We start from the raw sequence: 14,759 nt of genomic DNA on the forward strand, positions 1-14,759 counted from the left end.
TCTTCTACAGAGACATAGCATGGGGTTTTCAGAAAGGGAGAGTGAAGGAAGCAGACAGCAAAGTTGGGACATCAATTGAGACTCATTATAAAACAGTGTCAGCAATTGCTACAGGATGACTATAAATTAGATATGTACTGAGAGAAAATACAGAGAGACTTGTCAATGTCATCAGAAAAAAAGAGAGAAAATGTTGGAGATCATCTCTAAATATTTGAATTGAATTTTAAAACAGAATAATTCCCCCAGCCTGCTTTACAGCATGTCTCAACATGAGAAAGATACACACCAAAACTGCAGACTATCTCTTGTATTTTGTTCTAGCAGTAGCATCATTTGCATTCATAGTCCTGAATGCAGCAAAGGCTTCTGCACCAAATTTTCAATAAAGTTGAAGCAGTTGAATGAACTATATTAGTATATTAGGGGCACACAGAAAGCCAGGGGAAGGGAGATATTGCCAGCAGCACTGTGGTGGGATGAGGCCAGAGTCATAGATCCACAAGCAAGAGGGATAAAAGAAGCCTGTATGTTACCTTATCTTCACAATTAGTATAAAGTACAGTGTAAAAGATAACAGTGTATGTTATGTATACTTTGAGTCTTTATCTTCGCAAATTGGCCAGTGATACCAGTGTGTCACAGATCTGTTACTAGCAAGTCTTTTGATAATCTTCATTCTGCCCCATCTTTCAAATAATGTATTATGAACAGTTATATGATGTCAGTCTAAGAACCAGAGGCAATTACTGTGAGCTCTGAATCTTCTATCCAAAAATTTGGTTAGATTAACACCTAAAACATCAAAAATCATTTAAACAAAGGCTTGTGACAAAACCTAAACAATATGGGAATTTTTTAACATAAAAGATCACCTTGGCTCAAATGCATCTATTTATTTATTTATTTGTGTTTTCATAGATTGCCATGCTCAAGGGCCCTGTTGGATTGTCTCGTCTGAACTCCTGTTTAACACAGGCCATAGAACTTCCTTGGAATAATTCCTGCTTCAGACTGGAAATAAGGCGTAACTTTTTAATGGGGGAGATTAATTAACCATTGGAACAATTTACCAAGGGTTGTGGTGGATTCTCCATCTCTGACCATTTTTAAATCAAGATTGTATGTTTTTTCTAAAAAATAAGCTCTAGTAATTATTTTTGGGAAGTTCTGTGGCCTGTGCTGTACAGGTCAGACTAAATGATCACAATGGTTCTTCTTTGAGTGCTTGCTCATGTCCATTCCATATTAGGTGTATGTGCTCGCCACATGCACTGGTGCCAGAAGTTTTTCCCTCAGCAGTATTCGTAGGGGACTGGCTCTGGCACCCTCTGGAGCAGCATGCACATGTCACGGTATAAGGGGCGCCTCCAGCTCCCCCAGCTCTCAGTTCCTTCTTGCCACCAGTGACGGTTGAAACGTCTGCTGCTTCGGCTACCATTGTTTTGTTCTCCATTCTTGTGAAGTTTATAAAACCTGTAATATAGTTGTATATAGTTAGTAGTTGAATTAGTTACCCTTAGTAGTAGTTCTTAAAGGCTTTGTTAGTCCCGAACTTACATGCCCCAGTCCCCAGGCTTTAAACCCTGCGATCGTTGCAAATGGCCTATGCCCATGAGTGATCCACATAGTAGCTGCCTAAGGTGCTTTGGCGAAGGGCACATAAGCAACAGGTGTTGTATTTGTAAGTCCTTCAAACCCAGGATGAAAAAGGAGAGGGACAACCGCCTTAAAGCACTACTGATGGAATCAGCACTCACTCTGGCACCAGAGCAACAGTCTGACTAGGCACTGAGCACCGTGGCGTCGGTGAGCCGGCACCAATCCCCCTCCATGGCTCTGGCCAACAAGCCAAAGAATACAGTGAGGGGAAGATCTCCTACTTCCCGCAAGGGAAAGGAGAGGACTGGTGGCAAGCCAAGACCTGTGCCGGGCAGCTCAACGCCTCCTTCATGAAGTCGGGCCCCAGCTCAAGTCGAGTGCTGCAGCCCATCCCATATCTTGCCTGCGACTCCGGACAGCGGTGCATGCCTTTGTCAGATTCAAGTGCTGTTGACGCCCGAAGCCCTACAAGCAGCTCAGGAGTTCCTGACACTTCCAGTGCCGCCCACCCCGGCTCCAGCAGTACCCTGGTCTCAGGTTAAACTTGCCTTGGGACCACTGCGTACGTCCTCACCTCAGTAGCACCATTGCCCATCGCAAGGGATGCCCCGCCACCACTCACCCGCCCAAAGCCATCATGCCTCAGAGACTCAACGGAGCCTTCTTTGGTCCCCGGACCTTGGGCACCAACAGTGGGATTCAAGTTGTACCTCGCCAGTAGCCTGGCGCAGACCCACCAAGGCACATGCACCCGGCAGGAGCACCGAGACAGACCCCTCGTGTCTCCAAGGGGGTACAGATCATGGGACTGATCGGGGGACCGATCAGGGGACTGAAGCCACCAATCACCAACCTGTTGTCATTTGTCTCTGAGATGGAGATCGCCGTATTCTGGAAGATCCTCCCAGCAACCAGCATGTGGTAGCTCCCAGTCCCGCTCAATGTCCTGTTACCAGTTGAGTAGCATGAAGTGTAGATTGCCGGATATCTGATGCCGATCCACCTAATGCACTTGGTCCCTGAGGCCCCAGCTAAGACATTTGTGTCTCTCAGACAGGTCGACCTCAAAGCGCAGTGACCGGCACCAGTCATACAAGAGCCACCCCTCCACCCGAGCTTGGTTGCTTGGTACCAACTGCTCCACTTATAGCTCCAGCACGGAGCAGGGTTCCCTGACTGCAGGACAAGCTCTGATGCCTGCAGTGCCATCTACATCACCAGCATGGAAACCTGTCCCCTGGCGCCATGGTATCCATGGAACCCTTGGGGGTTCACCCAACCTTCCCAGGCTGCCTGTTCAGTGTCGGGAGCTTCAGGGAGGCCAGCAGCCTCAGTATCCTGGCCCCCTTCAGTGCTCGAGGCTTCAAGGGGAAAGACCCCACAGGTCCAAGAGGACCTAGGGGAGCAAGCTGCTCGACCACCAATGGTCATTGAGGATCCCGTGGCACTGGCATCGGCATCGCCAGACAAGGCTATCATGGCTCCCCCTCAGTTCCTCAGGATGACGCCAAGGCTCACCAGGAACTATTGAAGAGGGTCGCATCTAACCTGGGGCTTCAGGTTGAAGAATTGGAGGAAACTTCGGGACTCCCTGTTTGACGTCCTTGGCTCCTGCTACGGTGGCTTTATCTCTTCATGAGGGGGTATCTAAGAGTACTAATGCCCTGTGGTAGACTCCCTCCTCCTTGCCTCCCATCTCCAAAAGGGCTGAGTGCAAGTACTTTGTCCCAGCTAACGGTACTTATATGCCCTTATATTGCCACTCGGCCCTCAGTTCCCTTGTGGTTGAGGCAGTTAACCACAGGGAAAGGCAAGGACAACCTGGGGCTACCCCCTAGAACAAAGACTCAGGGAGGCTGGATCTCTTTTGACATTGGCCGATATGACTTCAACATGTGCCTAGCCATGGCCAAGTTTGAGGGTTCTCTTCCTGAGGGGTCCAGAAAGGAATTCCAAGCAGTCCAGGGCAGCCCTCCAGGTGGCATCAGATGTAGCGGATTCAGTTGCTCGCACCATGGCCTTTGCCATCTCCATGTGACACATCTCCTGGCTGCTCCTCTCTGGCTTGTCCGCCGAGGCTCAGCAGTTGATTCAGGACCTTCCCGTTGATGGCCAGGCCCTATTTGCAGAGCAAACAGACAGCAAGCTGCATGGCTTAAAGTACTCCTAACCACTCTAAAAACTCTGGGATCTTAACTTGGTTCTCTCTAGGGTCACGGGCCTGCCTTTTGAGCTGCTGGGCTCCTGCTCCCTTTCCCACCTATCATGGAAGGTCGCTTTCCTGGTAGTGGTGACATCAGCAAGACGAGTTTCTGAGATTAAAGCCTTGACCTCAGAATCGCCGTACACAGTCTTCTACAAAGACAAGGTTCCGCTGCAACCCCATCTGGTCTTCCTGCCGAAGATGGTATCTACCTTCCATATGAGCCAGGACATCTTCCTCCTGGTGTTCTGTCCTAAACTGCACAAGACCAGTGAAGAGAGCTGTTTTCATGCACTGGACATCTGAAGGGCCTTGGCTTTTTAACTAGAGTGTACCAAGCCTTTCCGTAAATCAACTCAGCTCCTCATTGCCACAGCGGATAGGGTGAAAGGTCCTTCTGGTGTCCTTGCAGAGGATTTCCAACTGGATCACCTCTTGTATAGGGACCTGTTATAAACTGGCAGGGGTCCTGCAGCTGCCAATCATCAGAGCCCACTCGACTAGAGCTCAGGAGTCTTCCTGGCGCACATCCCTATTAAGGACATCTGTAGAGCTGCGACATGGTCCTCTGTCCACACGTTCACGGCAAATTATGCCATCATTCAGCAGGCCAGAGATGATGCTGGGTTCGGCAGAGCTGTGTTGCAATCTACAGGCCCATGAACTCCTACCCGCCTCTGTTGGTACTGTTTAGGAGTCACCTAATATTTCTGTGGCACACAAGGGCACAGATTGCTGAGTCCCACATTTCCAGTTTTTGTAGGCCACTATTTAGCTAATGGGGTATTCCACTGCAGCTTTCCTGTACCTGGATGCTTTGGGAGGAGGTTGGGCTGTCAGTGCTCTGGACAACTCTTATCCCTGATGCTGGAGACACAATTAACTTTGTTTAAACACAAATGTGCATACTAAACATGTGGGCCAGCCATTTGAGTCCTCTTCTCTCATAACACTAGAGAAGGTAGAGGTTAATAACTTGAGTGCTGTTTCTCAAGACTAACAAAACACTATTCACACATACTAAAGGCCATCCAAAAATCTTGAACAATTGCCCATTAAAAACCTTCAGACTCCTCAAAGAAAACATCTTACTTCAAGACAATCCTGTGTGTGTTGAATTTTGTATTTTTTCTGGTTTAAAACATTATTTTATTTTTTTAAAGATTTGAAAGAGAGATCATGACTTTAGGTGGGGATAAGTAGTATTTGAATTAGTCTCTAGCACTAAAAGAAATGAGGAAAATATATGACAAGGAAAGCTGTGTGAAACTCAGAGTTTTTGGTACACTGTGCAGATATTTTCTTTGTGCTGATTAAAATGAGTTTTTGACTTTCAGGCTTATGTGAACCAAATACATGGTTCTTGGTTGCATGGGGTTCTGTGTATCTGCATAGTCCTTAAGTCTTTACTGAAGGCGGTGTCCTGCTCATTCACAGTGCCTTCCAGTCTTTCCTTTCTTATACAGTTAAAAATAAGCTGAATATTGTGGATTTTTTTCTTCCATTGGTATAGGACCTTATAGTCACTTAAAGAACTCCTAATTTAAAAAGTGAACTATTGGGATAGTATATGCATTAAAATAGTCTAATTAAAATAGAGAGTTTTTGTAATATAATTAGCCATTATTTCATCTGCAAGCTTCAATGTATTAGATCCCAAAGTCTCAATGATCTAGACATCCTATGCTGAATGTAGCACTGTAGCACCATCTTGTGTGAGTTGGAAATTTGATGTTTCAAGAAATGCATCCCTTTTTCCAAGGTTTTCAAGTATTAAGAAATCTTCATTTTCCACTATAAAATGAACACTGTTAACTTTGACAGTAAACTTTAGAATATTTTATTACAATTGAGTCTGTGAAATATAAAACATATGTTCTCCACTGTAGTATATCAGTGTTTTATGTCTATATCATATTGAGCAAACTAATATACAGTGCAGTAGGTATTCCAACCATATTCTGTCCAATGGAAATGAAGAGGAAAAACAAGTTTAAGATTTTTCCTATTTTTCCTCACAGTTTACATCATCATATATAGCACTTCTTAAAATGCACAGAACTTAAAAATGGTTCAACACAATGTTTAGGCAAGAGTTACAGGTAATCTTGATGATATACATTTGAATTATTTCTGTTTTGTGCTGTTAAAACAAGTGGGGACAGATAAGTAAGGCAAAGAGCAAGATTAGAGATTTATCAAAAAATAAAATGAAATTAAGAACTAGGAAAATGCAAGCTCAGGGGAAATAAATTATTTAAGAATAATTCTGCATTAAATGTATGAGAGAGAGTTAGAAATAAAGCTGCAAAAGGCTTGGGAGAGGTAGCAGATAACAAATAGTCTATGAGTTTGCAATGCAGTATGGGTAATAATCCAAATGCAGTAGTACTCTGGAGATCTGAGTATGGGGAAGAATGCCCATACAGAGAAGTTTAAAAAAAGAGTGCGGGGGGGGGGGTGAAAGGCATATCTTGCCTTCACTCTCTGGAGGAAAGGATAAATGGAGTTATAACTAATGGAGGTACAGATTCCCCATAAACATGCATTCATTACTGTCTCCCTCTGCCCCTTGAATTGGTTGGGTGTCTTGAACTAGAGCTGAGGCAGCAGTGGTGAAACATCATGCTTCCAGGTATCCATGAGATACTTCTGCCTCAGGTCCCAGGCACAGTAGGAACACTGAAGGAGATAGAATTTTGTCTGTACTATTTGAAGTACTGGTATGGATTAGTCTAGGCCTGCCCAAAATTAAATGCCCTGCCCCTCAGCTAAGGGAGAGGAACCACTAAGTCCAAGCTCCAGTTGATTACGAGGGACAACAAAGGAGAAAACAGGAAAGGTGTAAGGTCAAAGGTTAAAAAAACCAGAAAGGGACACAGAGCAGAAAACCCCCAACAGTGCCCACTGCTCCTCAAAGGCATTTAGGGAGTCAGTGGATACTGCTCAGATGAACTCTGCCTACAGGCATGATTGGGTAAGGGACCAGAGCACCCCCCAACCCCTGTCCAACTTCCTCCTCCTGATATGATGGATGGCCACCTTGGCCAGCGCCGGAAGTAGGTTGATGAGGAGGTCCCAATACTTTGTGGGGCCACAGTTGTGGTATGCATAAGTCAGGATGTTGGGAGAAGTGCAGCCAGAACCTCAGTAAGGTTCTGGAGGAGCCAGATGAGGCACTGCAACCGGATGCATTCTACATAGATGTGCTCCAGGGTCTCCCTCTCATCACAAAAGGGACAGCTGTTGGTGGAGTTCATAAGCCACACCAGGTACACACTTGTGCTCATGACTCTGAGGAGAAGCTGCCATCTAATTTCCCTGGTGAGCCATGGAACCGAGTGGAGTACAATCTGGCCCACTGGGGTTCCTTGCCCTCATTAAGTGACAAGAGGTACCATCACTTGGTATCAGGGCGGGACATAAGGGTGAGGAAGTGGATGGTATGAGGCACGAGCACATACAGACATTCTCTGGGTGCAGTTTGGAGTTAGACCAACTGGATATCATGCAGCCAGCTCAAGTGGTGTGTCAGGGACAGCCAGGGAGGGTTGTGGGGCAAACGCCCATTGAAGAGTTCTGAAGGGCAGAGGTAAGGGATGATTCTGTCTGTAAGAGTTGGGGTAGTGGTGCATACATACTGGGTCCCCTCTACCTTCCAGAGTACCTCTTCCCGCACATAAACTCCAGCCCATCTTGCACAGCATAGCTCTCACATTTTAGCTTCCTTGCACTCCTGTTCTCTCCCCTCCCTTAAAGGCCCAGTTTACATCCTCTGCTGCTCAGCCTGTCTGCCTTTGCTCTGTGAGAGTGGGTCTGGTGAGGCAGACTGGGAGCAAAACCAGAAGTACCTGACAGAATTTGACAGTTCTGGCTGATGGCAGTGGTGATCAGCTAGGTTGTGATGGGTACGGAGAATAAGGCTGTAGTTAATTAGTCAGTTTCAAAAGTGGCCTATGTGTACATGAAGTTTGAGTTTGGGCACTGTCGTGGTGTAGGGATGAGAACCTAAAAGTGGGGACTGCCAAGGAGCATTTTAAAATGTTTTCTTTACAAAAGTAAATATTTTTCTTTAAAAAGACATGGAAAATCTCATGGTCTTCTAAAGTGAGATTGATTTAGGCCCTGAATTTGGTACAGTCAGTAAAGTCTGAAACAGGGATCTTAGTCCTTTTAAATGCAGACTTCAGTAGAGCCTTGTGCAGATACAAATTTATATCCGCAGGTGTGGATATCCACAGATATAAATCAGTATCCGCGGAACTACAGGGCTCTCCCAGGAACCGGAGTGGTGAAAAGAGCAGAATGTGGAGCTTCCACTCCCAGGAGCCAGTGCCCCACGTTGGTAGCTCCTCCGGCACAGCTGTACTGCCTCCAGCCCTGCCCCCGTCCCCTCCACGCAGCTGTCGACCCCCGCTGCCCGTTGATCCAGACAAGCCCTAAGAAATCAGTATTGCTCCCACTGAAGTCAGTGGCAAGACTTCCCATCAACTTCAGTGAAAGAAGGATGTGGCCATGAACTTCCTCCCTAAGTGCCTATGTTCTTTAAGATTTTGTTGCCAATTATCATGTCTTCCCAACCCTGTTGTCATTGATTGGTCAATGTTTATTTAATCTTTCCTCTTCAGTCAGTCCACCCATCCAACCTTCTAATAATTTCTCTTGCACTTCTCTGAACTCCCTGAGATAAACTTAATTGATATGAGCCAGTTGTGTATTGATTTAGGTGTGTTCACACAGAGGGTTTGCACTTGTTTCATTAGTTCAATTTAAAAACTGATTTTAGTTAAACCAGTGCAACTTTTTTGTGTAAAGATGCCCAGAGTCAGAGCTCAGGGAGTTAAGAGAAGAGCAACAAAAATCATTAGGAAGTTGGAAGGATTAATTTATGAGGAAAGATTAAAAGTACTAAAATATTTATATATTGGCTAAACAATGACAACAGGGATGGGGAGACATGATAATTATCCACAAGTATTTAGATGATGTAAACGGCAAGTAGGGAGAAAACCTATGGCCTAATTCTGTTCCTACTGAAGTCAGTAGGAGTCTTGCCATTGACTACAGTGGGAGCAGGATTATACAAATGATATAAGGGGCCCAGTGGAAGCCTCATAGGTGTTAACCATTCCCTTTGAGGTGTCTTCTTTTACCCAATAGCATCACCTGTCTCCATTAGCAGACTCTGAATGTGCTATTCAGTGGCCAAAGACACGTTTAACTGTAAACTGTAAAGACCGAGCAGGGAAATGGGAGGAAATTATTAAATATATAGCAAATGAGACATGACACCGTGTTTGGAGAAAGAGCTCAGAGCATGATTTCTACATTTATAAGAGTAGATCATCTAAGCAATGCTTAATGTTTGTGTTATTGTTACATTTAATAGACAAAATTAGACATTTAAATTTGAACTGCCTTTAAAAAGAAGTTATGACTGTTTTAATTCTTCAAAATGTAATTTGTTAGGTGACACTTGCATTTCTATTTTTCCCCCTCTGAGATATTTTACTCACTTTTTTTCTTCAATGTTTTAAACCACCATAATGTTCAGGAATGTGAAACCTCTAAAGTAAAAAAAATACATAAGAATGTCATTTTATTGGGGTTTGAGTCATTTCAGTAGCAGAATGTTGACTGAAAAAGTTGGTGAGTTTCTCTCAGAACAGAATTGTAAATGTGCTTTTGTTGATTAACAGTGCAAACACGTACTACATGAGAAAGCAATCGGGCATTTTAAAGCTGAAAACATTCTTTAAGAGATGTGTGCTAAAATGTATTGTGGTAGCTGCTTAATTAAAACTGTCTTGCTTTCCATCAAAAACCCAATTTTGACTTACTTGGCATCCTCTCAAGCCGCCAGTAAAAATCAGACCATAAAAGGCCAGAATGTGATACCGTACTCACATTGAGTAGTACAATACTTGGTGTGAAAACCATCGATGCCATTTGGACTATTTGCAGAGTAAGGTACTACCAAGTGTGTGTAAGGGTATCACAGTTAGGCTCAAGCAAATTGAGTAAAGTCTCATGGCCTTTATCCTTCCTTACAAAGTTAGAAATAGTATTTAGCAGATATTTTAAAATATTCTGAGGACTTCTAAAGGGACAGTTAGAAATAGTAAGCCATGTATAGGGAGAAATTCCATGTTGATTGTAGCCACCATTCCTAACCATGACATTTTCAGTGTATTCGATTTTGCCAAGATTTTATTAATTTATTAATTTGTGATATCACTTCTTACAATTTATCAAAGCTCATTAGAATATTTATTCCTCAGAGTTGCACAAAATGAGGCACCCATTTCAATTTGAGATATTACGTGATTTTACTTTTTCTGTCTAATATTAGTGGCCACTAGGGCTGTCAAGCGATTAAAAAAATTAATCGCGATTAATCACGTAATTAATCACACTGTTAATAATAGAATACAATATAATTTAAATACTTTGGATGTTTTCTACATTTTCAAATATATTGATTTCAATTACAACACAGAATACAAAGTGTACAGTGTTCATTATATTTATTTTTTATTACAAATATTTTCACTGTAAAAAACAAGAAATTGTATTTTTCAATTCACCTAATACAAGTACTGCAGTGCAATCTCTTTATCATGAAATTTGAGCTTACAAATGTAAATTTTGTACAAAAAAACCTGCATTTAAAAATAAAACAATGTAAAACTGTAGAGCCTACAAGTCTACTAAGTCCTACTTCCTATTCAGCCAATCCCTTAAACAAACAAGTTTTGTTTACATTTGCAGGAGATAATGCTGCCTGCTTCTTGTTTACAGTGTCATATGAAAGTGAGAACAGGGATTTGCATGGCACTGTTGTAGCCAGCGTCACAAGATATTTACATGCCAGATGTGCTAAAGATTCATATGTCCCTTCATGCTTCAATCACCATTCCAGAGGACATGTGTCCATGCTGATGAGGGGTTCTGCTTGATAACAACCCAAAGAATGCATGTTCATTTTCATCTTCTGAGTCAGATGCCACCAGCAGAAGGTTGATTTTCTTTTTTGGTGGTTTGGGTTCTGTAGTTTCCGCATCAGTGCTTTGCTCTTTTAAGACTTCTGAAAACAAGCTCCACACCTCATCCTTCTCAGATTTTGGAAGGCACTTCAGATTCTTAAGCCTTGGGTCGAGTGCTGTAGCTATCTTTAGAAATCTCACATTGGTACCTTCTTTGCATTTTGTCAAATCTGTTCTTAAAATGAACATGTGCTGAGTCATAATCCGAGACTATTCTAACATGGAATATATGGCAGAATGCTAGTAAAACAGAGCCGGAGACATACATTTCTCCCCCAAAGAGTTCAGTCACAAATTTAATTAATGCATGTCCACTGGAATGGCGGCCGAAGCATGAAGGGGCATACAAATGTTTAGCATATCTGGCAAATACCTTGCAATGCCAGCTACAAAAGTCCCATGCGAACTCCTTTTCTTACTTTCTGGTGACATTGTAAATAAGAAGTGGGCAGCATTATCTCCTGTAAATGTAGACAGACTTGTTTGTCTTAATGATTGGCTGAACAAAAAGTAGGACTGAGTGGACTTGTAGGCTCTAAAGTTTTACATTGTTTTGGTTTTGAGTGCAGTTATGTAACAAAAAAAATCTACATTTGTAAATTGCCCTTTCACAATAAAGAGATTGCACTACAGTACTTGGATGAGGTGAATTGAAAAATACTATTTCTTTTGTTTATAATTTTTGCAGTGCAATGTTTGTAATAAAAATAATGCTATAAAGTGAGCACTGTACACTTTGTATTCTGTGTTGTAATTGAAATCAATATATTTGAAAATGTAGAAAAACATCCAAAAATATGTAATACATTTCAATTGATATTCTATTGTTTAACAGTGTGATTAAAACTGCAATTAATCACGATTAATTTTTTTTAGTTAACTGTGATTAATCAACAGCCCTAGCGGCCACAATTTCTGATTTTATATAATTTACTTTAAAATTAGACCCTTTCAAACCTTCAGTTTCTTTTTATTTTGTCAAAGACTTTCAGGTAAGATAATATTCATGTGATATGGTCTGCATGCAAAATAAATTTTTGGTGTCATTATTTTGTTTTAATTCCTTTAATTGCTGGATTATTCCTTATTTTAGATACATATTATTCCATTGCCAGGTTCACCTAGATAGAGGGAATAGCTTTTATGTACATACTCCTGTCTTATTTTATAGATGGATTTGATTGTATAATAATGACCCAATATCATGGGAATGAGAGCCATTTATTATTTGGGAAATGGGGTGCTACTTGGGTATTAGTGGAGTCAGGGCTTGAAAAAATGTACCTGACACTTAATGTTATTCCATAGTAGCTCTTAAAATTTTGTACACTGTGTTCATCTATGTCTTAGAGAATGCAGATTGTTTCAACACCCTGGGGCTTTGTCCTGCTCCCATTCACTTTATGGTGCAGGATTGATCCCCTGAAGAGGAAGACCAGCAATCTGTGTATTGAGGTTCTGTTTTCACTGTGCTCATGGTGTCATGACATATTTATTAAAAGAACGGCCATACTTGGCCAGACAAAAGGTCCATCTAGCCTAGTGTCCTGTCTTCTGACAATGCCCAATGCCAGATGCTTCAGAGGGAATGAACAGAACAGGTAATCATCAAGTGATCCATCCCCTGTTGCCTATTCCCAGCTTCTGGCAAACAGAGGCTAGGGACACCATCCCTATGATAGACCAGTCTGGGAATGTATTGAAAATGAGCTTCATTACATCTGCAGTTAGAGAGAAAGAGAGTGTGTGTGTGTATAAAACTATAATACACTGAATTTGTTACCCTTATTAGAGATTCTTTCTATCTTTTAGGGATACTGAATTTGAGAATATACTGTACATGAAATTCAACATGTTAATAAAATCTTTTTAAAATAAAATAAGATTTCTATTGATCTTTCTTTTTAGAGAATTGGAGTAAACCTGTGGAAGTGACAGCACTTTATTCATTTGAAGGACAGCAACCAGGTGACTTGAATTTCAAAGCTGGAGATAAAATCATTGTCAAAACCAAAACAAATTCACAGTTCGACTGGTGGGAAGGAAGCATCCGAGGACAAACTGGCATCTTCCCAGCCAATTACGTTACCACGAACTGTAACTAAAATGCATTCACTGGCCTTAATGTTTTTTTTCCCTAAACTTCTTTTCTGAAATATCCACTGGATGATGTACAATCAATTTACAATTTGTATTTTTAACCAATTGTCCTATAAAAATGTTTTTATTCTCCTTCCAATTACAACAAATTTTTTAGAGTTGATTTTTGTATGGAAAAATTATAAATATAAAAAGATATATTAGAAGAATATTTTTATTTTTAATGTTATTTTGTCTCTAATGTTCTCTTTCCTTAATCCATAATAAATATTCTCTAATACACTCTATTCAAGCTACCTATCCGTTGTAGTTTTGCTTGACTCTAAGAAAATGTGTGAGCATTTATTTCAGGGGAGATTGTGGAAAAAGGTATATATGATAACAAAAAAGGAAATTTCTTCTAAATATCATTTTGGACATTATTTTTTAAGAATGATTTTAGTTACAATCTCTAATACATTCATCACAAGGTGTACTGGTTAGATAAATAATTTTTTTACAAATCTAATATCAATATATTTAGTTATAGGACAATTCTATGAAGATTCTTATATAGCCCTAATCATTGTAGTATCCAAGTACTTTCCAGTAGTGCATAAAAATAAGGAACTAATATCTGTTGTATGTGATTCGTTCTTTCTCTCATCCTCTTCCTAGAGGGAGAACTGTGTGTGCACTGCAGTGTTTTGTTTGGTAGGGTTTTTTTTTAATTGTGTGTTTTTATATTAGAGAGGAAGCAAGGTTGAAGAAGTGCAGCTTGTATTTGAAGCAGAATGTGGTGGGAGTTCTGATGGTCCTCAGTTCCCTGAAAAATCTGTCTTTTGCACAGATAAGCTTTACACTTGCGTTAGAATGTAAGTTAGCAAAATAAGTTTAAGTTGTACAGTTATCCTCCTTTTTCTTTAGAAAAATTTGTATACACTTAGTCTTAAAGGACAACTGAGGGGAAATAAAAGAGAAGACAGGATTAATATGAATGAACAGAAGAAACATTATTTGATGGTGTATGAGTAATGTTGTTAAATATCAACACTTAGCATCTCCATACCACTTTTCATCCATAGATCTCCACTTAATTTACAAAGGTAGGTAAGTAAAATAATTCCCATTTTATAGATGCAGGAAATTTTGTCCACAGAGAGATTGTGATTTGCCCAAGGTAATGTGGCAAGTCAGTGGCCAAGATGGAAATAGAATTCAGATCTTCTGAGTAACAATTCAGCATTGGGCCATGCTGAATTAACATTATTTAATTTCTGGCATAGAATCATAGAAGTATAGGTCTGAAACGGACCTCAGTAGGTCATCTAGTTCAGTCCTATGCACTCAAGGCAGGACTCTGGAATGACTAGACCATTCCTGACAGGTGTTTGTCTAACCTGGTCTTTAAAACTCCAATGACGGAGAGTCCGCAAGCTGCGTAGGCAGTTTTTTCCAGTGCTTTAACCACCCTGACAGTTAATAAGTTTTTCCTAATGCATCAAAAGATATAATTACACTTCCTTATAGGCTGTTCTTTATCAGCCAAAAAAATGTGTTAAGGAGAGATCTTTGCCCCATCCTTAGGACTTTTATTTTATTTCAGTCACACCTGCAAAGGTTGCTATAATCCTTTCTCTCAACCGGGTTCACTGATTCTGACAATGGGTTTTGCTATTTTGGAAGCAGAGGTAAATATGTGGGTTCTGGTTGTCAATTTAGCTTCTTCGACTGAAAAGCTCTCCAGTTCTCTGGCTCCAGAGCTGCAAAAAAGATATAGACATGCCCTCTGCAGTGCTCAAGACTTGTCCCCAATATTTAAAAAACTG

General features: G+C 41.2%; 1 protein-coding gene across 1 annotated transcript in view; it reads left to right on the forward strand.

Annotated features, from left to right (window-relative positions):
* The window catches only part of SH3YL1 (SH3 and SYLF domain containing 1), a 93,890-nt gene extending 80,697 nt beyond the window's left edge, over nt 1-13,193 (forward strand). Inside the window, exon 10 of the mRNA XM_045011350.1 lies at nt 12,760-13,193. Within this exon, the coding sequence (XP_044867285.1) occupies nt 12,760-12,956 (197 nt within the window). The 3' untranslated portion in view covers nt 12,957-13,193. The remainder of the gene's footprint in view (nt 1-12,759) is intronic.
* Nucleotides 13,194-14,759: the final 1,566 nt, after the last annotated feature.

Source organism: Mauremys mutica, chromosome 3 (genome assembly GCF_020497125.1).
Source record: "Mauremys mutica isolate MM-2020 ecotype Southern chromosome 3, ASM2049712v1, whole genome shotgun sequence".
Taxonomy (NCBI): Eukaryota; Metazoa; Chordata; order Testudines; family Geoemydidae; genus Mauremys; species Mauremys mutica.